Source organism: Porites lutea, chromosome 10 (genome assembly GCF_958299795.1).
Source record: "Porites lutea chromosome 10, jaPorLute2.1, whole genome shotgun sequence".
Taxonomy (NCBI): Eukaryota; Metazoa; Cnidaria; class Anthozoa; order Scleractinia; family Poritidae; genus Porites; species Porites lutea.
This window is the reverse complement of record NC_133210.1, coordinates 5,946,735-5,974,279: the sequence shown is the minus strand read 5'-3', so window position 1 is coordinate 5,974,279 and position 27,545 is coordinate 5,946,735. Positions and strand designations below refer to the sequence as shown.

At 39.7% G+C, this 27,545-nt stretch overlaps 2 protein-coding genes across 2 annotated transcripts; one reads left to right on the top strand and one right to left on the bottom strand.

The window, feature by feature from the left end:
• The first annotated feature begins 79 nt into the window (after positions 1–79).
• LOC140950450 (centromere protein I-like) lies at positions 80–26,991 on the top strand. Its single transcript, XM_073399679.1, has 24 exons — positions 80–212; positions 330–467; positions 756–874; positions 1,344–1,451; positions 2,308–2,356; positions 2,483–2,529; positions 3,263–3,352; positions 3,977–4,033; positions 4,804–4,872; positions 6,327–6,458; positions 6,577–6,697; positions 7,493–7,581; positions 9,572–9,689; positions 10,573–10,637; positions 11,580–11,695; positions 12,500–12,602; positions 13,791–13,844; positions 15,024–15,148; positions 16,366–16,414; positions 16,931–17,067; positions 18,107–18,206; positions 18,376–18,417; positions 18,764–18,888; positions 26,859–26,991. The coding sequence occupies exons 1-23, from the start codon at positions 149–151 to the stop codon at positions 18,857–18,859; spliced, it is 2,088 nt and encodes a 695-aa protein (XP_073255780.1). The 5' UTR covers positions 80–148; the 3' UTR covers positions 18,860–18,888; positions 26,859–26,991.
• LOC140950255 (protein disulfide-isomerase 1-like) lies at positions 19,400–23,162 on the bottom strand. Its single transcript, XM_073399463.1, has 3 exons — positions 22,400–23,162; positions 21,066–21,531; positions 19,400–20,152 (listed from the first exon to the last, which is right to left on the bottom strand). The coding sequence occupies exons 1-3, from the start codon at positions 22,723–22,725 to the stop codon at positions 19,841–19,843; spliced, it is 1,104 nt and encodes a 367-aa protein (XP_073255564.1). The 5' UTR covers positions 22,726–23,162; the 3' UTR covers positions 19,400–19,840.
• Positions 26,992–27,545: the final 554 nt, after the last annotated feature.

Genomic DNA, 27,545 nt, shown 5'->3' with positions numbered 1-27,545 from the left:
GTTTCTGGGATCTATTGAGTTCGAATTTTGGCGCGCCTGGGGAAAAGTTTGTTTTTGCGAACAGATCGATCGAGTTTATTTAAAAAAGATTGTTATCAAATCACACCTCTGTTCAGGGGTCGTTTGCCTTAACTCTTTTAGGATAATCATGACCAATGATTCTTCAAACCTAACTACAGCTGATGAAGCCATAGCGTTTCTGGTGAACCAAGGTATTTATGACTTCTGTGAATTTCAACACTACACACGATGTCGACGTCACTATCCGTTCCTCGTCATTGGCCTCTTATTGAGAACAACATCTGATTTTTAGACTTTTGCTAATATAGATCTAGCAGCTCCCAAAGTTCGAATAAAGGTCGAGACTGCTCTTGCTGTTGAGAAGATCGAAAGTGTAGCTTTCAGTGATGGACTTCAACCCGAACAACTGCTGAATTTGGTCAAGCTAGGAACCAGTGGAAAATATGGTGAGTCAAAACGTCACATGACCTCAGATGTCGGTCGAGATGTTGCACTAATGTTACTAATTACTCATGTTACTTTCAATTTCAATTCGCTTTTGTTAACTTATTAAAATGACGCCCCCTGCTCCCTTATCTGAAAATGACCGCCCAAAACCAATCAAGATTTTGAAAATGATCCCCAGAAAAATGGCCATCCCCCCATCACAGGTAATACACGACCAGCCCCTAAGAGAAATCTATAACTCTCCCGTACTATTTACGGAACTGTGCTTCTCTGAAATAATTTTTTAGGTGACAGTATCTCCTCCCGGATTATCAAGTGCCTCATTCCTCAGGGGGCAGTTCCTTCATTAGCTGTTGTGATAGCTGTGTCCAGGATTTGCACCAACAAACTGTCCATGAACGTCAAGGTATAGTTTTGGTAGTTTGCCCACAAGTTGACTCCATAGGCAGGTATTGTCAAATTTTATGTGACTTCTTTTATGTTAGTTTATATCTTGTTATTGCAGTAATGTAATGTTCCTGTTACTCATTTTTATATTTTATTTGAGAGGAACTCCCTGAAAACCACTTTTAAATATGGAGGCCTCCTCTTAAAATATGTTGATTTTTGTTATTTGTAGTAGAAGTAGTAGTAGGCGGGTTATGTTTCTTTCAATTAAAGATAGGTGTCATGGTGACCGTCTGTGATACTGAAGGTCTTAAATCAGTTAATCTTGACCCTATTTCAAGTAAAAAAAAGATTCAACTAAACATTGGTTATCTTTTTGAGGTCCAAAACATTATATCCAGTAACCCAAAAAAGGGGTGAAAAGGGCAACACCTTTATTCCTTTTCAGTTTTGTAATATGGTATATTCATTTTGTTAACCTTTTTTAGGCTCTGTTGGTTCGGTGGATGTTAATCATTTTCAACCTTATTGATGACTTGAGAGATGTTCATTCCTTATATGGGATCCTTTTCCTCTTCTTGGAAAGTGATTTACTGGTGGGTTTATTTCCGTTGCAGGGCCACTAGTTTATCAATTTTTCTTGTAACTCTTAAGTGTCCCTTCTCAAAATAAAGTCTCCATGCATTTTTATTTTTTCCCCCTATTATTTTTCTCACTGGTTAGTCATTGTGACTTGAGGCATGGTTCTGTTGGCATGGCAACTCATGGCCTGGAGGAGCCAACTTGCCAGCCATGGGGGCGTAACTCTATTCTGTGCCAAAAGAAAAAGCTCCCAGGCATCCCAGACACTTAATCAGTGATAATAATAATTTTTAACCAGGAGACTCTCCCACCAGGGGGATTTTTAGAGAGGTCCTGAAAATAGAAAAGATTAAAAGATAAAAAGAAGACTTAGCTTAAAACGATAAAAAGCCACGGACAAAAAATTTCCTGCTCTAAAAACCTTTCAGGAAACCTACTTGCAGGAATCCATAGAGTTAGTATTTTGGTGACTGAAGAACATATTAAGAAATTTCCATATTTTAGCAGTCTTAGACTGATTCTGTCTGAACCACCCCAAGTGATGCAGATGTTACATATTGCTTCTTAATATGCTTGTCATTATGTGTGCATTGTATGTATAAACCAGCTGGGATCGATTCATTGTAGTTAAATCCCAGTTTTTCAAACTACTTCCCAGGGAAAGAAAGTTTGTTTGGGTTGTAGGGAGGTTAAAAAAATGTAGGTTTAAAAATGCTTATATGCCCAGGAAAGGGAAGTCGTCTTGGTTCCCATTTTCAGGGGATTCAGGAAAACAATGCAAATGTACGAGAAATCAGACTGTGTGTGAAAAAGGCATGTAGTTTTAAATTTTCCCAAAATTAATTATTGATTTTGTTTGCTTGCTTTTAGTTCCCACATATTTGCCATCTACTCTACTACCTGACAAGAAAGGAGGATGGTATGATTTATTTGAAACTCTTTGCAAAGATTAATACATAAGCATTTTTGGAGAATCTTGATGTTTTCTATGCCATTTTGTAAGTTACACTGTTCTAATTTGCTTTTTAATAAAAAATTTTTTTAGTGCGACCATTCAGGATCAGAAAGCTTTTGGATCTGCAAAATCGTTTGGTGAGTTTTACCTCAGGCTCATCATAGATTCTGTCTTATTATGGGGCTTCCTCTGTTTCCTTCCTGGTTTTGGTCGTGGATTATACATGTAACCTGTAAATTAACTAATGATAATAAGGAAATCATTGTATAGGACAACCCTCCAAGCTGCGACCACTTTAGGCACCATGGCGACTAAAATTTTGGTTCTGGCGACTTGATTCGGAAAATTAATAGTTGCCAAGTTGGCGACCAGAGAAAACTGATACTTGAAGAAACGACATGGATGTTACATGACATGGATTATAAATTACTGTGCACACTTGTGAAAACAGCAAATGCCATTTAGAAACATTGTTTTGGCTGAACAATACCCTTCTTAAGCCCTAATTAATTCTTAACCAGTTATTAAAACTTTAATTATTGATATATATTTTGGCGCCTAAAAAAATCCTTTGGCGACTGAACCTAAAGAGTTGGTAGCCAAATGGCCACCAAAGGGAAAATTTAATTTGGGGGCGGGGGGGGGGGGGGTAGGACTGGTTTTGCTTTAAACTATTATCCCTTGTAAAACTGTGTTAACTAATACCATCTACTGACGTGATACAACTCACTTCGACTCTGAAGATGACTTAACCCCACATGGTGTCGAAATGTCAGTCATTGTCAACAACAGTCCTATTCAGGACTACCTTCACCCAGACGGTCATACTCAACTTATTTATATATCCCTTGTATTTATTTCATTTTTCAGGGGATCAAACCTTACTTGGCTGGCTTACTCTCTGTGTACAAAATACACTGTCCAAACCTTGTTACCATTGCTATGCCAGCCTCAAATAAGGTACTGTCAGTCCGCCCACCTACTTCGGACACCATCATGAAAGAGCTCAGTGTCCCCACTGTCCACGTCACAGGCGTGTTACAGAGGTGTTAGTATTACTATTAATATGTAGATTTAAGTTAGGAGTATGGAAAGTTTAGAACCAAGAGAACTTTCTGTAAATTAATTCAAAGGTATTTTTACTGACTACTATGGATGTGTTTGTGCAGGGTTTAAATATGGAGTGGACAAGCCCCTGTAACCCTATCCCTAAGTTAGTGTTATTCAGTGAGGTTACATGTGTTGATTTGATTTAGGTTTTGTTGACTTCTGGGTCAATAAAGAGATGTTTATTAAATATTTATCAAGTATACTTATTTATTTATTATCAAATTTATCTGCTAGTTAATTAGTTAAGCAATGATTTCTTCCACTTGTTTGCTTGATTTGTTACATCAAAGTAAATTCTAGAGACTGTTAACCTATTCAGTAGTGAGTTATATATAATCAGAATCAGTCTCAGAGCATGTTTGAACAGGATTTGTCACACTAAGGGGAGGGAACTTAAATTGGTCAACACTATTACGACTTTGGTTGGATTTCTTTTTTGCCAACCAAGTATTTTTAAACTTTTTGCTTTCACAGAAATTGTGGTTCAAGCAATCAGATTCATCTTGGAAAGAAGCAGTAAAGAAAGTTCAGGTACATGTAATTGATGCATTTGTGGAATTCAGATGGTGGATGGATAAAAGAAAATTGGAAAAGGAGGGAGCAGAAAACTGAGACGATCTCTTTACTTCCTCTGTCACTGAATTAACGTTTGTGGGGACAGGGTAAAATTTGATAATGCACTAGGAGCATCTAATTTTAAGTGAATTTTTTTATAAAGTAAAACAAAACTTTCAGAGAAAAGTTGCACCATAGTCCCCAGGTTAACCCTCCCCCAAAGTAGTTAGCTACATTCTTGGTCAGTAGAGCATTAGCCTAGCTTAGTCTGGAAGAGGTAGTCTGTGTGGCTATTTTTCAAAAGGGTTAGGGAGGGAAGTTAATCAGGTATCTCGGAATGAAGCAGTAAAGAAAGTTTTCAGGAATGCTAGGGGTCCCTTCCCTCTTGTTTTTAAGCACCTAATATCCAGGTTCCCCAGGTATAGCACCAAGCTGAATACTGCTAAGATCTCTTTTTGCTTTATTTAACACGGCGTTCATTTAGGCATTAGAGATCGGAGAATTCTCCGTTTATCACGCAGAATTGTCCGGCTAATGGTCAATAGCCTATGACCATTTGTTACTCAGACGTGGAGCCTCTTTAAAAATATTCTCCTGCAACGTTACACCTTTCTCTTGCCACTAGAATTCTTAATGAAAACCCTAATTTAACACTTTGTCATCAATGAAGACCTTGTCTCAGTTCACATGATCCTCTTCCGGTCATTTTGTTTCAACACTATTGTCTATGCTTATTTTTTTGCCAGAGCAAATATAATCATCAAACTTCATTGGATAGCTACTTCCTTAGAGCTGAAAAACCAGACAAAGCTCCGGTAAGAAAATAGTTTCTGAGCAGGTAATCAGCTCCTAACATTGCCAGTTCTTATTCTTATACTATTCAGTGGTAATTATTTTTTAAGATATACTGTTATTCATAATTTATTACTTTGTTATACGTTTTCCCCGACAAGAATAAGTACTAAATCCTTCCTTCTATCCGTTTATTTACTTATTCATTCAGTGACCGCATGCGCTCTTGTCCACATCTGTTACGGGTCAAAATTGAATTCAGGTTCAAATTTTTCAACCTAGGTTGATTCTCTATCTCCTTTGTCTCCTAGCCCTGATTATTCATGAATTAGGGTGAGGAGGCAAAGAAAAGTGAGAATCAATCTAGGTTGAAAAATTTTACTGATCCGAAATAAAATTTTAACCTGTAACATAGCTATCACTCAACAATTCTTAAGAGGAGTGCTGACTATACAGTACTGGAAGTTTTTCCGATCAGCTGACATTGAAAGTGTGTATTGAAAAAGATTCCAGTTGTGTTCACAAACGTGTATACAATATCAGCAAACTAACCATAATTTTTGGTATTGTTAAAATATAGGGGGTGATTTAGGATAAAGTTTAAAAGGTCACAATGTAAAATGTACAATTTACTAGTAGTTAAGAGCAGAGTTTAAAAGATCACAATTTACCCTCATTTCTTTAATTGGTTCCGCTTTCTCTTTAATAATGTCACAAGTGCCGTTCTCAGGGGTGGATCCAGAATTTTTATTAGGAGGGGATGCACTCGTCTCTTGCTCTACTTCAACACCAATAAACCACATAGTTTAGCTTTTTGCAGAATATCAGTTGTATTAGAAAACCGCAGGTCATCTGAGGGGGGGGGGGGTGCGCACCCCCTGCACCCTCCCCCTAGATCCCCCCCTTGTTCTACACATAGCGTAAAATATATGAAAAGGCATCAGTTTGCTTCAGTCCAAAAATTCCCCGGACTATTAAACGTCCACTGCAAAGTTCCGAAAGTAACGACCCCTCGAAAGTAGCGAAGCTCCGAAAGTAGCCATAAAATGTCACAGTTGTTAGCAAATCCCGAAAGTAGCGATCCCCCCGAAAATAACGACCCTCCGAAAGTAGAGACCTCAAATCCTGAACGAATTAAACGCCACACTGATCCGAGATTTATCAATATAAATGATTATGTCACATTCGTATTCATAACCCTAAAGGTACAGGATATACATTACCTTTTTTCAAAAAAGTATTCCTTTCACACTTTTTGCGAATTTATTTTTAGAAGTGCCCATGTGGAGTACACGTTTTAGCTATCCGAAAGTAACGAGCCTCCGAAAGTAGCGAAAGCACAAGGGTGCTAAATCCGAAAGTAACGAGGGTCGTTACTTTCGGAACTTCACGGTATGTTAACGGCTCCTAATTGTAGCGAGTTATGGGCTGCTGCTGTAGTAACTACCCTTTGTGAGTGACGCTGTTGTACTTGCAGGCAGCCAAGAGAAGGAAACTGAGAAGTAGCAGCATTCCTGTAGTACAAACCACCTCCATATCTGAAAAGAAAATCTCTGTTGAACAGCTTTCTTCTTTTAACGATCTTCTAGGAAATATTGACAGCATTGAGGTGCGTCTTACTCCTTGATATGACCATATTTTAGAAGAGGACTGGTTTTGAAAGGCTGGTTTTATTCTTTTTCGACCCGACTGAATTAGATATCCGGTTTCTCCATGGTTTTTCACAGTTTCCAAGTCAAGTCGCCTGTGTCCTGAATTCGCCGTTTTTACAGCATGTCCTTACCTCAAACCCAGATTTTGTTATGCTTCAAAGACTGAACTTTTGGCTCAATCATTCTTTATATGAAGGTAATCTCTCTTTCACTCAAATTTGTTATGTGCCCGGCAAAACAAAGAGCTGAGGTTGCTCATTTCGACAGTCTCTTCAATTTGGGATAGGTGTGTGTCTCGAAGTTTCTTAAAACCTCAATCAAGGTGGACTTAGTATGAATTCATTCTGCGGTTATTAAACATTCTCCTTGCTGTGGATGCTTTTCCGTGGTCAATAGAGTGGTTTTCGTTTGAGTGTCGTAAAACCAAAACCAAAGTAATTACTCTGGCCAATCACATAGGACACAGACAATACATTGAACCAATCAAAACTCGAAGTAATTACATGTGGCTGACGCAAAGCGCGGGAAAATGCATGCGAGCGCGTCACAATTGGCTTTGGTTTTACTTCTGATTGGATGAAAAGGTGGCGCGAATCTTTTAAGCCAATCGCATCGTGTAGAAAGTGCAAAACCAATTACTTTTCGACACTCAAATGAAAACCGCTCTATCTTCTTTTCTTGGTTTACGTATTGGCTGATCAAACCTGTATAAAATGCTTTAGCCGCATCTACCAAAAATCAGAAAAAGGCCGATCGGACAGGTCATTTGATAAATGAAATTCCATTATCCAGTGATTCAGTTTTTAATAATTAGGAATAGCCTGGTCTAGTTGGACAGCCCTGAACTGAGTGGAATTCGTTTTACAGCTGGACTGCTCTGGCTGCCGGATTCTGACTTACGATAAGCTCCCTTTGTAGTAAGATCGTATCCGGGCCTACTGCTCTTCGGAACGCTCTAATTTGCCGTGGGTTTTTTTTATTTATGTACTAGACTTTCTGAGTGGACCGTCATCTGAGTCAGTGGATCCAAACAGCCTTGTGTTGTTGCAAAAGTTGAAGCAGTTTACTTGTTTCCTTCAAGTAAGTTATTTTGGAGTGAACTGTTTACGCCCGTCTTTTAATGCGTATTGACGTTTTAAAAAAGAAAGGAACTATTTTGCAGTCTAACCAAAGGGGGAAATGGTGCTTTATTTGAAAAGCGTATAGCCTGCGTCTTTCGGGGATAATAGGCTGATTTAGCAACAGGAAGGAAACGTCAGTTGACGACGGGAAAGCGCGCGAAAAAGACTAAACAACTGACGTTCCCATTCTGTTACTACGATCCGACAACGCGACGGCAGCGAAAACGCCCCTCCAATTTGAATTTTCGTTCTTTCGTTCTTTAGTACGATTACTCCAACTCACTTACTTTGTCAAATGTAGGCGAACCCTCCCGGAGTTGAATTTCTACGAACCGTATTCAAGTTTAGAAAGAGAATAAGATTTCGTCGTCGCTTGTTTACTTCCTTCCTAAACAGTAATTAAAATTAGGCAATTTCACGTCGTAGTCGTGCAAAAACGGCAAAGAAATGTACAAAAAAAATGAGATGCACCTGCAAAGTTGTTGTTTTGCTTACTGAACCTGTTGTTGTTTTTGACGTTCTCGTTGCCGTCGTGTCGTCCTTAAGCGTAAAGTCCCTACTGTGAGAAATCACTCGCGCGCGCTCTCGCAGTTTACTTGACTGCGAGAGCGCGTGCGAGCGGCTGAGACGCAAGGGGCTTTTTTCGTGTACTGTTCGGCGTGAGTGATTTGCCACTCGAATTAGAGTTCAGGTACATCTGTACTTACCAATTTAATATGCGCTGAATACATCCCCAAACAGACACTACGCAAAGCGACTGTGTCTTCCAGCACTAGAGTGTTGCCTGCGTAGCAGGCCCCGGTTCTAAGGGTAAAGGGAAATTTTCGGCTATGAGCGGGCGCCCAAGGGCAGAAACTGAAGGAGAGTAGACCCTTCTCCCCTTCGCGTGTTTCACTCTCTCGCCCTATAAAACCTAACCAAATTATCTAACCGGTGCCTGCCATGCGGGCCATAGAGTTTTGACATGGTTGCCACGGGTCAGGAAATGGTTAGGAAAAAAAATTCTTCTAGCCAAGGTCAAGGAATTAAGGGAGTCAGGGAAAATTTAAGTATTTGAAAGAAGTCAGGGAAAAGTGAAATTTTAAGAGGACATATTGATTATTTTCCCTTCTACTTTTATTGTTTTCTAACATTTAAAATTCTTCCGTACATTTTACGGGCAAGAGTCATGTTGTATTATTAGAATATTGTTCGTGAAATTGAACGTTGAGATAATGTTGGGTTTTCAAGAAAATCAATCCCATTTGCACGATATCTTAAGGAACTATCAATTCATGTACACTGCACCTGACTTGCTGAAAGCATAAATAAATGGGTGGAGAGGATGGCTGTGTGAGGGCAGGATGGAGGCCATCATCAGGACTAATTTGTGAAACTGTTAATTCAGTTGGTCAGGGAAATTTTATATTTGTCAGGAAAAAGTCAGGGAATTTCAGAAACCTCTAGCTATGGCAACCTTGCATGTTTGAGATTGACGGAAGCTATATACCGTAAAATTCCGAAAATAAGCCCCGGGGCCTATATTTTTCAAAGGCCCTTTTTGAGGGGCTTATATTCGGAGGGGCTTATCTACGGAGGGAAATTTGCGTTTCAAAATCGATTGGGCTAGCCGTATAGTTGGAAGTAAGTTTACCGTTTTTGCTTTGTTAAACTTTGTATTTGAGGGCAATTTTCCAAGTACAAGCCCCCGGGGGGCTTATATTTGAAGGGGCGATTTAACGGAGGGTTTTTTGCGTTACCGGTTTGGGGGGCTTATATTTGGAGGGGCTTATACATGGAGGGGCTTATTTTCGGAATTTTACGGTATGCTATTTCCAAGCACATATGGAATATGCCGTCAGTAGATATATTTGTGAATCCGTTAAAATGTGGAGATAAGAGTCTATTTACTCCTGCCGGTAGTTTATGTCTCTAACTTTGCAGTACGTACACTTTTTTCGTTTCTCTAGGAGTCTATCCCGGCCGTTGAAGCATTCCTGGTTCGTTATCTTTATACCTGGAATGGTTCGGACTTTAGGCCACTGGTGCTCCAACTTGTTACTCGTCTTAGCCTGTGGCCTTTTCAGCGTGAGTTATAGTCTTTGCAGTTGATCGCCAATTTTCTTTCTTTTCGGTTTTGTACAGCACGTCATCCGCCTCTGATGTGACAGTACCATTACTTCTTTCCAAATTGTTTAAAACCGTTGTAAGAAATAACTGAGAAACCAAAATAGCTTGATCTCTTCATCCATTTTCAGGCACATTGGCGTTTTTGTCCCTTTTCGTTTCTATTTGTGACGAAGTCCATGTGACCAAAAAAAGGACGGGGGCCGACATTATCACCCTCACGGAATTTCTTGCATTGCCTTTTTTAAAGCTGAATTATAGAAAACGAGTTAACTTAATCTTAGCCTGCGAAAACAGCCGTTTCTCCTCGCTCTTCGCCGCTGAGGACGTTTCACGAGGAATAACGAGGAGAAACCGCTGTTTTCGCAGGCTAACTTAAAGGGGCTGTATCATGGCAGTTCAGTGCATTTTGTTTAATTTTGCCAATTACTTGCCTTCAATCACTATGGAACTTAAAGTAAGCAAAGAAATTACATGTAAATGACAAAATCAGAGATCTGAGACAAACAAATATGTCTCCTGATCATTATTTTTAAAGCTGCAAGCAGCAGGGATCAACTTTGAAAAACTGTGAGGCTGAACAGTTTTCAAAAACCCTAGTTTCAATCCGTCTCAATCTTCTCCTGTTTTGCCCATCCGTGGCATCTGTTGTTTCTGTTCTGTTATTTTAACCTTGCTTTAAAGTTTTAAGCGGTTATTTTTATGTTTCTGTTAATTGAACGCGCATTTTGTAATTTCCTAATTTAGCTGAATTTCGTGACACAGCTCCTTTAAGCTCCAACCACTGGTTGGAAGCTCCGATGGAAAATTATAAACGTTTCATGAACGTGCTTGCCATTTGCAGGTTTGAACGACTTGGTTCTTGAGCCTCTTAGAAAGCTTTTCTTCTCCTCTCAAGTTTATGTGAAGGTTAGTCAGTACTTGTCTTTTTTTCTTTCGGGAAAATGTTAACCGGGGGTAATAATTTATGTGCGTTTTACAGTTTAATCTCATAGTCAACTGACGCTAACTGAGTTTTGTCATTTCACTTTCTACAGTAGTAACGTGTGTTTAGTGGGTTACGATAGAACGCTTTCTGGAACTGTGTTTTTACTAATCAAGCAACTGCCAAGAAAACTTTTCAAAACCACTGACATCATTCGTCGTGACCGTTTGATTTGAGGACTGTGCTTGATATGTGGCTGCCTAAGTCTTAAGCGAAGCATGTCCGCGTCAAAATGCTATATATACAACTTTTCCAACAAATCAAAATAAAACTAAGACGCAAAGAGGCATTTTACTTCCCATGCAGTTTGAGTGATCAATGATGTAAACATACTGAGTCATTTTTTTTATATTTATTGTTGCTATGAATATTATTATAACTGTGAAAGGTTTGAACCCAGGAGTCATTTCAAAAGTAGGTTGAACAGTTACCAGCGCCGTACAAACGACTTATTGACGAGATCAAGCAGAACTAACCACGAGAGAACGACTAGAGAACTGACAATTTGAGTAACAATAGACGACTGTTTAACTGTGACAATAGATGGATCGAAACGCACCAATAACTGATTACGAGTCTTCATAGCCAATAACATCACGGCTTAACTGACAGACGACCAATAACATCGCGACGTAATTGACCAATCAGATCAATTCAATAACCCGAGTATAATACCATCAACTGACGTGATACAACTCACTTTGACTCTGAAGATGACTACCGCACAGGTTGTCGAAACGTCAGTCACTGTCAACAACAACAGTCCTATTCAGGACTACGTTCACCCGGACGATCAAACTCAACCTACTTTTGAATATTATTATAGTTGTTGTTATTCATACGTTTTTTGATTAATACTGATGTAGTGTCAAGTGTTGTACTGCTTCACTGAGCTGCTGAGAAATTTCCTGGCTGTTGAGTTACCACGGCAACAGGAATTACTTCAGGAGGAGCAATCTAAGAGAGCACGTGACTTAACTAGGTAAGAATCATTTATCAGACACGCATTCGAGAGAGAGAGGGATGGGGAAGGCGAAATTTCGCCCCCGTCCATGCGCTCACCTGACAAACAAGGCGACTGGGGATTAGTTAAGGGACGGGGGAGACTGGTATCTGTTGTATGTCTAGCCTGATTTTTGAAAACATACCTGCCGAAATTGTAGCCGTTTGACTGACAAAAAGCCAAAAAGGCAAGTTTCTTGCATCCGATAAGCCCGAAAAACTACTCCAAGAAAGGAAAAGCAGAGGAAAAATAGACATAGCGGGGAGAAAAAAAGGAAGGCGAAGAGAAAAAATGCAATGGTCGCCCTCTCAGTTTTTATAAAATTATAAAACAACTACTTGGTAGTAGCGTTCTAAAAAATCCAGCTAGATCTATATAATGTATTTTTTTCGTCTGGGAGTTGTTCAGTGTTATTAAAACAAGGAAAATTGAAATAAACTCAAATTCTATTAGTTCAAAAATGTCGTTGACAAAACTCTTTTAAAAACCTTTTTTAGTGCCTATCTGTATGTATGTGTCATCGTTCAATTTCGACTCTGGTTTAAATTGTATTTTCCTCTGTTTTGGGGTATGGTAAATGTATGATGATGAGTTTGCAATAAAGGGGAAAAAAAGTGTAAATAGTCAAGGACAAAATGAAACCACAAAATGTATATTTTGGTTTTTACTGAATCTGCATTTAGTTTTGACGTCTCCATTTTACCCAAAATGTCCAGTTTATCACTAATTTAAGTTGGTACTAACAGAAGAACATCTAACGTTAGTTTCTGATCTTTACTACAGCGTATCGTTATTTGTTGAAGATGAAGTAGAGTCGTTTGATCCACTCAAGACAATCTATGACTTTATTCACTTTGTGGACAGGATCTGCGTTGTAGCGCTTCAGGTATAAAACATAACTGAAAGAGAATAATGCGACAGAAAGGGAAACGCTCAGTCTAGCCCTTGGGATATGTGAACTTTCTCCAAAGTTAATTTTAGACCAACTAAACGCTTGAATTAATGGCAAGGTGGTTTCCGGAGAGGTCCGCAAACTTAATCCAGTGTTGTCAAGAGTTAATTCAACAGTCGCTAGTACAACATTCTGCATTTTTGGCTTTGGGGTAGTCGCACGGAGACTAGTGATGACGTTTCAAACAAGCAATTATGATTTGCGCCGGGATGTCCCAGGAATTAGACTTCTGTTTAATTACAAGCCCTTAATATAACTGAAGTGAAATTCACATATCCCGGCCAACGCACTAAGATTCCTACTTCGTGTCATTATTCTCTCTTAACGTAACTAATCTATCCTTCTATTTCGGGCGCACCCGCAGTGATTTTATAAGTCTGTCCCAACTCCGTCTGTTGGCCATGACAGATGCAAGATCCTGCCTCGAAAGACCAGTGTCACTCTCTAGTTGGTCAATAAATATTGTTGCTGGGCGCTCTCTTGAGCGACTGCCGCGTTTTGAATCCCAAAGAAGTGGTTGGGAAACAGTCTCATTCTTCCTTCTTCAACAGTGGGCAATAAACTTCAGCCGACGTATCTGGAGACTTGTTGAAATTGGGGGCAGATCTCCGTTAAGCGCTTTGTTAGATATATGATCTCTCAAGCTTATGTTCAGATCAGCACGTAGCAGCCTTGTGAAGCAGCCATCAAGTTGTTTTTCCAGTGCAAATTAAGGCATGCAAAACAAGGTCACATGCGCAACTGTAAGTTTTCTGTGAAAATGTGCAGTAGCCGTGAAGAGAGGCACAAAAAGACGACACAACTTGAGTGCGACGGCGGAAAAAGTTAACGAAAACAACAACAACAACAACAAAATAGCGGAACCTGGCTTTTTTCGGGAAATGGTACCTCCAGAAAAACCTACTATGGATGAAAAACACTGGAAAACGTGTGATTTGTGAAAAAGGAAATCGAATTGTCTCCGAATCCAGCGGTTTTGTAAGAGCGACACCTGGTCAAAAAGTGATTAAGAAACAATTTAGGTTTCGTTTTTGTTCCGCTTTCCTTCGATTTATCGTAAACGATTAACCCTCGAGTTAGAGATTGGAACAGTGTTAAGTGTTTTGTCTGTTTGTTTTACAGGTTGAAGGAGACCACGCCCTTTTACAACACTGGATTCTGAATTTTTTTGAGCTGGTGAGTTGGAACACTCCTGGCGCTTTCCATTCAACCCAAAATTTTGGAAATTTCGGTTGGTACATCAAATGGAACGGACCATTTTTTTGGTCCGACCGGAATATTCGGGACCAGCTTTGAACATGGTCAACTTTGACCGGTCTGGTTATTTCGGTCGGTCGGACCGAAATGTCCCTTTCCATTTGACAAAATTGTTGTCCCCAGTACCGCTCTTTTGTATCCTGCTTACAAGAACAATACCCAAACGCGCGGTGGCTTGGGTCGGGTCTATGCAACCGGAATGTACCGGTCCATTGGGCTTGTAAAATTTCCGAAATTTCAAAGCCGGATTTTTGTTGAATGGAAAGCGCCCCCTGTTGCTAATGAGGAATTTCCCATTTCAGAAACAAAGGGGAATAGGTACAAGCTTTAGGCGCAACGATTTCTGGGATATTGTGGGTGGACAAGCGTTACTTATGATTGGTTAATGGTTGCCTTGAATACCATCGACCAACCAGAGTACACCCAAACGATCCCAGAAATCACTGCGCCCAAAGCTCATACCCATTCTCCCTTGGGGTTTCTGAACTGGGGAATTGATTCATACCACTTGTTCACACCTAGCGTTACATAGCGTGTGTCAACCTCGTTTCCAGGGTTCTCTCCTACCCGTCCCTAGGAAAGAGAAGCTGGGAACGAGGTTGAGCGTGCGTATGTCGAGTTGTGGATGCACTGGGGAAGTTTGGAAAGTACGAGAGAAGCGGCGTGAGAGTTGCTCGAGGCATACACCCAATGCAAAAATGGCTCCCAGATTAATATTCTTTTGTTTAAATTAAAATTAGCCCAACTAGCCTCGCTTGAGATAAGGTATTCTTTTGAATTTTATACTGGAGAACGAGGCTAGTTAGGCTTATTTTAATTCAAACAAAAGAATATTAATCTGGCTGGCATTGCCAGATGCATTGCATTGGGTGCATAGCCAAGCTCAATTTTAGCAAGAGAGGATAAAGATCCTCTCTTGATTTTAGCTTGTCGAGTACTCTCCAAACTTCCCCCAAACTCCAAATAAGTTGACTTAAATGAATCTTTTTAAATGGGATTACAAGGCCGTTCTGAAACCCCTTTAGTCTAAAACGCACCTTGATTAAAGATTAGTTTGTTGCCCTTTTGTATATTTGTCTTTGTTTTTCGATTTTTCAGGTGTCAACTTCCCACAGGCAGTTTTCTCTTCCTTTTGTCCTGATTCCTTCGTCAGGAATCATCTACAGAATGCTGTTTTCAAATAATTCTATGGCAGTCTCAAGATTATGTCATATCATTGTCAAGTAAGTACTTAACTGAGGAAAAAAGGCGAGGGGCCTGTCGATTCAGGCTAAAAAAATGAGACCGGACAATTCGATCACCCAGGGCCGTTCAATATTTTCGCTCAATTCACACGGACCTGTATACGGCTGAGCGTCTACATTTTCTTAAGGTTAATGTTGTTCCGTGTGAACGGAAAAACTAAATGCACAAATTTTCAACCGGTCCGGTGCGGTGCGGTGTAAACGTAGCCTCAAATTAAGTACGATAGAGTGATTTTCGTATGACCTTGAAAAATGGTTTCGGTAAGTGTTCGTTAGTTGTTTTTTTCAGCCGATGGATGAAAAGATCAAAACATGGACTCTTCGTTTTCCCGCCGAAGAAAACCCTTATATGGAGAAGGCATTGTTCGATTGGCCAGTCGTGTTGAAGTATGACGTCAAAGCGAAGTATCGGTTGATTTCTAGAAAGTTCTCGGGCACGAAGTTTTTTTTTCACCCGAGCGTTCGCTTAACCAACCAAAAGCCACGCTCGTTTCAATAAACCAACCAAGTCGCTCTCTTTCCGTTCGTTTGTTGTTTCTGTTTTGTTGGCGAGTTTTGATTTTGAGGTGATACGAAAATCGCTCTAACAACGTGAAATGCAAATGAAATGGGACGTCTCGTTGAGGACGTGAACACACGGTTATGAGTTTTCCTTTCTCGTTTTAAACTTGGACGCGTCCCCTAATAATGAAACTCCAGAAAAATTCGCCTACATACCTTTGGACAAAATGATTGGATTTAAGTAATCGCCATGAGGCTTTAACCAACATCGTTTCATGAGCTGAAGTAACCAGGACGACAACGACGACGATCAAAACAACAGCTCTGCGCGTGCATCACGCTTTTTAGTACATTTTTTTGACGTCCACTGCACGACCACGACGTGAAACCTCCTAATGCATCGTTTTATGGAGGAAGTGAACATACGACGACGAACTTTCCTTTCTCTTTTTTAAACTGGATAAAATCCTTAAGAATTCAACTTCAGGAAAAATTGCCTACTTTTGACAAATTGAGGGTTCCAAATAGACGCGATTAAGTTTGAAAGGACGCAAATTCATTTTTTAGCGACATTTTCGCCGTCGACGTCATAGTTGTCGGTGCTCCCCAGCCCCAGGCCCGGTTTTTGTGGGATTGACCAAAGCGTCAAAGTAATTTAAACTAATTCCAAAGTCTTATCGATCTATTGCTTTCAGTTACAAGAAGGAGTTTGAATCGCTCAAAATATCGCAAGGAGAATCTCAGGTACGTTTCTATGGGCAAAGGGAAAGGGGCAATGCACAGATTTGCAGTCAAGATTTTGCCTGGTTTCTTGTCGTTGGCTAAGACAAGTGCCATAAGAAGAAATTTTACCGTAATTGTATGAGGCAGCCTTACCAACACTGGTCCTGCGAATGTGGTCACGGGGCAGAGAAGGAGTTTTGAAAAATCAACGATACAAGATCCAGTTTCTGAAAACTGCAAAAATTTATCCGCAGCAGGAAAACCTATATTTTGCAATCTTAAAAAAAAAAAAACGGCGATCGGCAAAATTAAACTCCCGCAAAAATTTCACGCCACACGGTATGTAGGTCCGCACTGTGTATATACTGTCTACAACCGACAATAGCTCAGTGGTCAAAGCGCCTGTCTGGTGTCTGAATTGGATTGGTGATTGGGTTCCCACTGAGCATTCGGACATATTGATCTTATTCCTTTGCCCTACGCTTGTCACGACATGACAGATATAACATCTTCCTCGGGTTTGTTTTTTGTCAACAGAGCACTCCGCTGGCATTTCCTGATGGATTTCAAAGTATACAGAGATTCAATCAGTACATTTTGGATATTTGCGATAGTCTGTGGCGAAATAAAGCTTTCATAGATAGAGAGAAATCATTTTGTTTCAGCATTCCAAGGTTGGTGATATACCATCGATTGCATTTAAGCGTGGACATGAGACAAGAAAACATCTTCTAATAGAGTGCTAGACATGACATGTTTGGTCGCCAAACATTGGAAGTTTGAGGGCTGTTAAAGCAAACTGTTGCGCCAAAGGTTTAAGTTGTTTATATGTTTTTGAGCATCGCGTTCCGATCATCTTTTATTTTTCTCAACTTTCAGGAATATTAGAAACAACGCACTTGCTTTTAAGAATTATTCTTTGGAGTTTATAAGTCCAGACTGATTCTTCTCAACGGAGAAAAAGCAAATCTAGTCGACAAACAGCCGCCTACTTTGCATGTGAACTTTCGTCTAACGCCATCCCAAACTTCGAATGTTTGGCGGCAAAACATGTCATGTTTGCATCCTTTTTGTCACGTGTACACGCTTAGATATAACCAGGAGATAGGTAGTAAGTCGAAGATCTGCTAAGCAACGGAAGTAATGCTTTCTTTGACTGCAGCTGCATCATAGAGGTACCGTATTTACTCAAATAAGCGTTGCATTCAGGGAAAAAATTAAAAGGCGCCGCCCCCGAATAAGCGCCGCGGCCCTGATATAATCAATATCGAAAGACTACATTTCTTTGTCGCGTTCAACTTTCAAATAAATGCCACCTTCGAATAAACGCTGCACTTGAAGCGTAAAAAATATCACAAGCGCCTCGGTGCTTATTAGAGTAAGAGTAAATACAGTGCTTTAGCACCCGCGCTTGCTTTACGAATAAAAAAATGAAAATGCTCAAAACGATGAGGGAAGTTAAAATCGTTGAGACGCAAGTACTGAGAAGGAGAGAAGAACAGCGGTATGTGAAGTCCTGCCTCTTCCTGATAGCAGTGTGTATTCACTTTGCAACCGTCGTTTGGGGGCAAATTTAAGAAAACAGCCGCTTGGTTTACCGTGAACTTTTAGAGAGAAACAAGAGCGTGGGGCATAGAAAGAATCTAAGTTTCTTTTAGAATAAGAACTCACGAAATCCAAGCTACTTTCATTTCGTTTTCTTTTCTTTTTAAGTTCAGTGACTGACTCTCTTGCTGTGCGCCACATGAACGAGTTGTTTTCAATTCATCACCACATATCTTTGGTGGGAGAAGCTTGGAAATTTCTTCATCAGGTGAGGGACTGATTGCTTCTTCACGAGTTGTCAAGTTAAACACATCAATACGAAATTCTGCTTTCTCCAGTCACAGTTCCCTAACTTGTTTAGTAATAAACCCTTTCAAAGCGTTCGCATCGGGTTTACAATCCGAATCTGACTTAATATTTTCTTTTCAAATTTCAAGACTCAGTCTGAAGGCATGAAGCTCACTCCAAGTTTAATTAAGGTGAGGACTTGCCCGCAAGATCATTTTAATGATAAACTTTTACCTTGAAAACGAACTTTAGGATTTTTTCCTTATCTGGTAAAAACAGATTCCTTGAGCGTAAACAGACTAAAAACTTGACGCGTCTGACTTCGCTAAACCAATCAAATTGGCACCTGAATTCTTTGTTCGTTTGTTGTCTTCATTCGTAAACTTTACACGACAATCGCTCAATGACTTTCTTGGCCCTCATAAAAGAGGTTAAAAAATGGAAGGGCGATTTCTACCAGGTATTCTGCCTAACGTGGCCCTTGTCAGTGCTACTATCAAAACAGACAGACGTTTCTTCTTGTTTTCTCTTTTGCAGGGCCGATCAAGACGTGCTTACATGGACTATTTAAAACAGAGAAATATTGGGGGTATTCTTGTATTCCTGGATACGTTTATCAGACCACGCTCGTGAAATCGATACGGAATCGTTGTGGCTTAGAGGTACTGAATAATTCCTAGGGCGAAATAGACCTAAAAACGTTGATTAAAAAGACACATATGAACTTGACACAAAGTTTATCGTTTTGGGGCGTGATTGAGATTGTCCGTCGTGCTGAAGCTACTCATTCCATGAAGAGAGTTAATATACATGCTGACAAAGGAGATATTTTTCAGTTAATCTTGAAGTCGCTTGCATGGCGTTTTCCCACAGGTCTTAAGCTTCATGGTCATGAATTTCGGTTGAAGAATCCGTCAATTCATCGCTGGGCAACGTGACCCGAACAAATGCACCGAAGGGATAAGGGAAGGCAAACTCAAACGACCAATAAGTGGCTGAACAGAGCTTTTTCATTTACTTTCGCTAGCAAGGCTATCTTTTTTTATGATGCTTTGTTAGAGGCCAAAGGTTTTTGCAGTTAACAGGGAATGTTAGCTACACTCTACCTACACTTTTACGGAAAGAGTGGACACAGGGGAAAGAAGGAAATATGATCTTTGTAAACAAAAAGAAAACTGCACCAGTCCTTGAAGTTAAGTTTTTATTTGGAAAGGAGCTGTTAAAGCTGAAGCACCATCTGTATAGCTAAATGTGATTTAAAGACAATACAAAAATGACCAAGCTATAACACAGTGTAACCTTGCTGCTGTGTTTGTTTCAACGTATGCTTCATAAACTGCTTCCAACTTTGGTTCTCTTATCATCAGCGACTTTTTACTTAACATACCCAGAAATTAATCGTCACTTATAAGAATTGGCAAGTCTTAACTGAAACTTTAAATTAAAATGATAGCGGAATCGTAGGACAAATATATTTGAGGGTAAATCTTTACTAAAAAAAGAAAGAAAAGATAGAAAACCAAATAAAAGAAACATGCTTAAACTGAAAAATTTGTCAACTGAATTACAAAGATGGAAAACTCAGTTTCGAAAATTACTGTAGACACGAGCAGGTTATAATTCATCTCTCTCGTAATGCAAGACCTGGAACTGCTTCAGGATATTTTTTCGCTTTTCAAGTTCGTCTGCCTTATTAGCGTGCAATGGACCGGCGATTAAGCGTTCCAATCGATCAATTTCCTCCTTAACTATTCCAGCGCCATGCTCTGCAATTCGAACCATCACAGAAACATAAAAATTGGCTTCCGTCTGGAATTCAGCTTGTGCTAAAGCTTTGTGTTTTGCTGCCACCAATATTTCTCGGCGTCTTCTGTGTTCTGTCATAAACTGGACCGCTAGGTCGTTGAAGTCATCCAAGAGACCCGCCTGATAAAAAAGAATACAAAATATGAATTCACTTTCCTACCCTGCTAGCAGAGTCGCTTCGATCTTTCCTAGCACTTTCCCTACTGCTGAATGTAAAGAAGATCAACCCAGTTATATACGCAACCTTTTCAATTACCAAAAGAAAGTCTAAGAAAATTCAGGCTTGTACTCTATTCAAAATCTCCACCTCTATGATATCGATGCAGCGCTTTCTGCGCTCTGACTAGTTTAGCCAACCGGCCGATGGGTAGCCTGCGAACGCGCACCTATTTCCGGTCGTCGCTTCCCTCCACCCGAAACTTAAGTAATTTTTGGCTGACCGGAAATACGTTTTCGTTCGCAGACTAGCCACTGGAAGGTGGTCATTTAGTCGGTTCGTTGAAAAACCCTTGGCGGATAAAGATGAAGTAATGAATATGTTGTGGTTCAGTTTTACCTTGGTTTGAATTATATTTTCCTTTGTTTCAAGCTCGTTAATCGTACTTTATCACACCCAAAAACAAAGGATAAAGTGAACCACAAAAAAAAATTTAAATAGTTTACCAAAACTGGGGTATAAAAAAATTAAAATAAACCTGCGTAACAGGCATTTTTTGGTGTGTTGTTTGTGCATTTCATTTTGACTGGATGAAGACGTCTTTTCTTACTAAGAGGTTTATAGTAAAGTGGCTCGTTACGTCGTGGTTCCTCTGGATTTAAGATGTCAAAGAGGGGATAGACGATTCATGTCTGTTTTATGCCAACGCTAAGAACCCTTTAAGTAAAGTTCTGAGAGTTAAGGAGACAATGTTGAAGTTTCACACTAATGGCATCTAATTGAACGCGATAATTTTAACGTTGAGGTACCTTTCGTTGAGTTTCTAAAGTTAAGACGAAGCTTCCAACAACTCGGTCCTGTCTGCCACAAACTCACCTTTTCGTTAAGTCGTCCTCGCAAAATCCTCTGCGTCCCACACAAAGCGTTCATAAATTTGGTCATATTCGTCTCGCTGAAGCTCTCCTGATTCGTACCGGGCTCGTACACCACGCCGTCTTTGTTGTGCTGTGAGTACACTTTGAACCTGGGATAGTGCGGAATGCCTTGTTCAATACAGATCTGCGGATCTGCGTCACAATTCAGTCGACCGATCAGACATTTTGGCTCGTTCCGGAAGGTTACCCCTACGTTGTACAGAGTGCCTTGTAAACTGTTGCAGAGATCGCAGTTGCCATTGTAGTAGAGGACCATGATACTTCGTGCTCTGTCTTTGACGATGCGTTCAAAGTTTGATGAGCTAAGGTCGATGACTGGAGTCAGGAAAATGCCAAGATTGAGGCGTTGGAAGGCTTTAGTTTGGATGAAACGGATCAGATCTTGGGGATGGCTGCTGCCTTTATAACTGCAAAATGGAGAAAGCATGCAGTTATAAATATACCGTTGCCGATGAGGCCTCTTTGACTATATCGACTGTTGACAATGTACCAAAAGTCTTACGCAGAAGTCTTAACCGGCTTACTATTACAACATTTAAGACTGTAAAATACTGTTCATTGTGTTTTACGAGTTGATTTTCATTTTGGTGACTATGAATATTATACAACCCTGAGTTGTGTATAACTATTCAAATGAAAGCTACTCTGCACGCAGTACTGTGGAGCATATGCAAGTAAGACTTGATTACTTGATGAAAATGTGGTTATTTTAAGCTTGGCAGTTCTAACTTCTAAACAATAAATGAAATTATGCTATACTGGGTGGTTTTAGCTTTTTAGTCCGTATTTCCAAACTTAGTGTGTCAATTCAAATGAAAGTGACTGAGTGGTACTTTTCTGTGGTACTGTCTACTGTGTAAGGTGGTTTAGACTTATGAGTCAGTGGATTTCATGAAATCCTAAAGTGTACCAAATTCTCAAATGAAAGCAGTTCTTTTTTTGAGTTTCCGTGAATTCCGCCACCAAGGCCGTGTTCAGTAGTATAGTATATGGCGGTAAGAGCACATTTTCCATATTTTGGCTCTATAATTTGGGCCATAATTTCACAAATCATACATAACACCAACACAGTTGAACCGGTATCATACTGTTATGTATGATTTGTGAAATTATGGCCCAAAATATAGAGCAAAAATATGGAAAATGTGCTCATACTGCCATATACTATACTACTGTCTTCCTACAGATGTTTGGGTGTTTGAAAAGTTGAATACTAAAATTATTCTTTGTTTTTGTTCGATTGATAATAGGTAATGCCAAGAATTGTATACTTACGTTTCCTCTGTGATACTTCCTTTGATAAAATACCGAAAGGAAGGGTATTCATCGATCCAATATCTTGTACCCAGTTTGACTTCTTCGTACGCATTTACTTTAGCAATGAGCACATCATCGCGGTCTGCATATGCGTCGCCAACTTCTTCATAACGTTCAAGAATTTCTACGCATCGCTGTTCCCAACTCGCGTAGAAAAAAACGAACACGAAACGCTCACCGTCAACGAATTTGTCAAAATTGTAAAGAGTAAGTTCTTTGACGTGTGAACTGTAGGCAGTGAAAACCAAGTTAACAAGGATAGCAAAAACAAAATGAGCTCGCATCTTTTGATGTTACTTGGAATATCTTGGTCTGATATAACCTACAGTGGCGGAGTTCGGAGAAATCCAGTACAACAGGTGTTGCTTTGACAAAATTACGTCAAGCTGGAAGTTGAAAACCTGCAGAAAGTTTTTTTGAACTACCGAGAATGCACCTAGGTAATCTCGTGTCTTGTTGTATTTTCTTTGTTTCAGACATTAGATTACGTGTTTTGCTCAGAATAAAAAGTAACCATCCACTAAAAAGAGCACATGTGTTCGCTTGCCGCGCTAATGAATTCATCATAATGTAGCAAACACTTACAGCTAATTAAACAAAAGTTTGGTTTGATCAACAACAACTCAAACACGTCAGTAATTTACATTTGATGGTAAAACATGGAGACTTCACCAGGACCATAGCTAGACGAAAATTCTTTCTGAGACCGCGGCACTAGTATTAAAAAAGCTACAAATGTTAAATTCGTTTTAGTTAGACATATTCAATGCAAGGGAAACACAAGAAACTCCACTGAAAGTTTTACCTCGGTTGCCTCTTTACTGACTAAAAACTCAAAGTGAAAGTAGAAAGCGAAGAGTTTGTGTTCAATTTCTTTACCGTTAACTTAAAAAAATTGGTATTTATCAGATTGCAATAGGACAGTCGCTTGCAAAAATGTTTCAACTCCTCGCGTAAAACAAAACCTTTGCTTCAAAAACCAGTCTGAGTCAAATTTTTCATACTCCGAGTATAAAAAAAAATTCTTTTTGTTTTGGCCTTCCATCCCTTCCTCCTTTGTTTTGAAAATTTATTCGAGGAGGAGAAAATACAGCCCAATTTAGGATTTCTGTAATGCCGTTTCTTTTCACTTCCATTTTTTATTTTGACAAGAAAAGATGATTTGATAAAAATTTCCAGATTGTGAGAATCTCCTCATAATACGGTTTCTTTTTTTAACTTTAACTTTGCCTCAAAATTTATCCTTATTATTGACTACTTCGATTTTCATTGAGTAATATATTCCCAGCTGTGTTGATTCACCATTGTATCAATGATGCCGAATTCATTAAAACCAACGTCACTTCGAATTCTTGCATCGAAGACTCGGGCAAGAAATTATCTTTGGGGAATATAACGCTTATTTTGATTCAGCCAAAATGTATCACCCGCCGACAGAAAACCAGCCAAACCGGTTAAATGGCTACAGTCCTGTACCAGTTTATCCGGCTTTTCCAGTTTATGGCGAGGTCCCCATAGACGTAGTCTGTCCGTACTGTCAGACGAGAGTTTTCACCGTCACTAACAAGGAAGATGGAAACCTGACTTATGCTGCAGCGAGTCTGCTGTGTTTTATGGGGTAAGCGAAAGCTTAGAGCAGTTCAATGTTTCTTTTCTTCTTTGCTTTGTCACTTTTCTTGAGATGTGAAATCCGTCCGCCCTTAAAAGATAGCCCGTTTGAGGCGTTCGTATAGTGAGGGACGGAGCAATTCTAAAATCAAACAAGGAAAACAGAGAGAGAACTCCGCTCTTCATTTTTCCCTGCTCACTTCTGGCCTAACGCTTGGAACAGGCAATGAAGTGGATTCACGTGAAAATACAACCATACTGAACCATTGAACTTAAAGGGGATTTACACACTTATTTTTAAGTCGTGTCAAAGAACCGCTTTGATGGTTTTGCAGTAACTTAAGTCTGTTTTACTTTTTTGTTTTTTACGTGTTCGTTGTATAAGAATTGAAAGGGACATACTCGGAACGTTTCATATATCCAAAAATCGAAAGTTCACTTCAACGATTTAAAAGAGTAAGATAACGTAATTCTCTCGGTTCTCTGCATAAGCGCGTATTCTGGGACGTTCCGCTTTTTTAAAACAGAGAGCTTAATATGAAACGACCAGGGCAACACGCGAACTCCGAACGTCAAAAAGGAAGAACCGTGGGTTCAGTAAGTAAAACAACAGCTCTGCTCGTTCAGCACTCCTTGATTCATTTCTTCCCCGTCACCGCACGACACGGTGAATTTCTTTCTCTTTAAGTTGCACGTGGCCCCTGACAAATTCAACCCCAGAAAGTGAACTGCCGGGATATTTGCGATGACGTTTGAAAGAACGCACCCGGCGAGCACTGCCTTGTTGTTTCCTTTCAAGAGTGCTCTAAAATCGAGAAGTTGAAAGAAAGGCTCTAGTACAATCCTGGACAAAACTACTTGAGCATGTTTTCCCCATCATGTCCACTGAGCTTATGCAACAAAGCACTGTTAACGTTATTGTAGGGGGTTAAGACCTCTCCCGATTGCAAAATGCTACAACTTCTAACATTTGATAACTTGTTTCCGCCACTACGACACTCTCGCTTAAAACTCGTTGTAGAATGACCACTTATGACAACGACTACCTCGTTTTCCCGGGAAAATGACGCCGGTTTACGAGCGAGCACTATTCGCAGTCGTCCTCGTCTTACAATCTTAAGGTCTCTATCAATGACGTTTTCACTGCCGCTGTCTTGACGATTTCGAAAGTTCTCCAAGTTTGGATCAGAGACTAAGCAGTGGCGTAGCTTAAGGTTTTGAAGGTGTACGCACTTGGAAGAAAAGTTAGAGCGCTCCAAGGTGGTCTGGGGGCATGCGCCCGCGGAAATATTGTTAAATTTAGGGTTTCTGAAATGCCATTTCTTGTGTTTTCCTCAGGACATGCAGTAGTTAGTTGTTTATTTGACCCACATCTAGTGTTATCGGAAAGGTACAGTGTTCACGGAAAGAAAAAAGGGTAAAACGGTAACGCCGTCAAGGAGGTTACAAGCAAAGCGCGGACTTCTACCCTTCAGACGGGCAAACTATGTAACAACGCCTTCAATATCAACGTCCTTTTGCTTGTGTTTGTGCAGAATTGCAAGAGAGCTCAATCTTTCCCCACTATAACGTTTCTTACCGTCCGTTTATGGAATATTAAAAGAATAACGGAAATTACACTACTACATGAGAAATTTCTGCAATCTGGTTGGCTTAGAGCAGTGGTATTTCAGCTTAATTTGAAATACCTACCTGTGAAAATTACAAACCTTTTGCGGGTAGTAGTATAAACAAATAATAGCATGATTTGTACGTGATATTTGGCGTAAATACCACTCGTGATATTTCAAAATTGTCTCAAATTTGAAATTACGTATAACAATTTCGAAATATCACTTGTGGTATTTATGCCAAAGATCACTACAAATCATGCTATTACCTATACTAATAACACAAATACACTAATATAATTTCGAAAAATTTATCAGTCATCCCAATTTAATTATGTAATGATAAAAATGCTTTCAAGAAAAAAAAGCCAGATTTCACCAGTACGCACGGGCGTATGTGCGTATATGGACGCTACACTCCAGGGAGTTGTCCATTTGGATATTAGATTTGTTAGTCTCTCCGAGATGTTTTTCTCCTAATTCTTAGAAAGACTTTATCAGGGTGTGTGTTTGTGGAAGGGGGCGATCGGGCAGTCTCCACCCGAAAGCGGTACCTTTTTCAGGCTTCAGGTATATAAAAGGGCGAGGATGTCGCAATCTGGCTGTACCATTTTAATTTATTAAGGTATGTCTATACCATACCGGAAAACTCTTAAGAACGATTATTTTGGATCAGTTTCTTTAACGGTGCAATTACAAAACTGCGCCGCGCCGATCTTGAAAGTGAATCGTTACATATCCGATATGTTTCTGAGACATTCTTTGTGGCAGTGTGAAGAGGTGCAGGATACGATCCGTTATAGTGAAGACCTCGGACGCTATAATAACGATCTAAAATGGCAATTGTTTTCCTACTTAATTTTTTTAAGTAGGTATGAAACAGTGCCAGATCTAGACCTTGAGATAAAGGGGGGGGGGGGGGGGGGGGGGCGGTCACCCCCCAAACTTTTTTCGGCCCTTCAGGCCTCAGTTGAGCTAAAAATTGGGGGGGGGAGGGTGGCCCCTCCCCTGGATCCACTACTGTGACAAGGCTACCCCTTTTTAATGAAAGGTAAGGGGTACTCTTTCTTTCACAAAATAAGAGGGCAAGGGGTTGGAACACGGGGTGAAGCCTCCCCATGAATTTATGACTTATCGTCCAACTAAATTGATCAAATGTTTACATCTGTTGTCTAATTCCGAGTCTCTTCTTTTTTCAGATGTTGGCTGGGTTGCTGTCTTATTCCATTCTGCATCGATATGTGTAAAGATGTCATTCACACATGTCCAAACTGCAGAGCACCGCTGGGAAAGTTTAACAGACTTTGTTGACAGCAATCGCTTGCTTGTTAACTACTACAGGCTATTTTTCGGTCTGTTTGGGATAAAGTTTTTCGGAACGTTTCAAATAAAGATTGAGAATTAGAGTAAGTGTTATTTATTGTGCAATGAGAGCGACATTTTTTGATGGACTGGAAATAAAGTTACAGCAGATACTACTCTGAATACATTTTTGCAACGGTTGTAATCAATTCATTTCAGTTTTTGAGGACGTTTTAGTTACATAATAAATCACGCCTTTCACGGCAAGAAAGAATATTAAAGAGAAATGGTTTGGTATTTCATTGGTGTTTATAATCAACAGAACATTAGATGGCTGCTTGAAGATACACAGTTTCCCGTCTCGTGTAGAAAATATTTACTATGCATAGCCTTGTAAAATTCTCTTTATTTACTGGTATTTATTTCTTACAATTTTTAACTTTTATTTTTTCTTTCCTGAGAACATATTATATACTTTGTGGGTGTGCACATCTATGCTAATGACAGGAAAAATATTACTCCACACACATTTACTACAAAAATGCGTGTATCTACAGATGTACAACAACCTTACAAAAAATAAA

Excerpts from the sequence above, each read along its gene's own strand:
- LOC140950450 (XM_073399679.1), top strand. The coding sequence starts at position 149 with ATGACCAATGATTCTTCAAACCTAACTACAGCTGATGAAGCCATAGCG. Across the intron at positions 213-329 it reads AGCGTTTCTGGTGAACCAAG|ATCTAGCAGCTCCCAAAGTT; the intron begins GTATTTATGACT and ends TTGCTAATATAG. Across the intron at positions 2,357-2,482 it reads CCTGACAAGAAAGGAGGATG|TGCGACCATTCAGGATCAGA; the intron begins GTATGATTTATT and ends AAATTTTTTTAG.
- LOC140950255 (XM_073399463.1), bottom strand. The coding sequence starts at position 22,725 with ATGCGAGCTCATTTTGTTTTTGCTATCCTTGTTAACTTGGTTTTCACT. Across the intron at positions 21,532-22,399 it reads GGAAGTATCACAGAGGAAAC|TTATAAAGGCAGCAGCCATC; the intron begins GTAAGTATACAA and ends TCCATTTTGCAG. Across the intron at positions 20,153-21,065 it reads GAGGACGACTTAACGAAAAG|GCGGGTCTCTTGGATGACTT; the intron begins GTGAGTTTGTGG and ends CTTTTTTATCAG.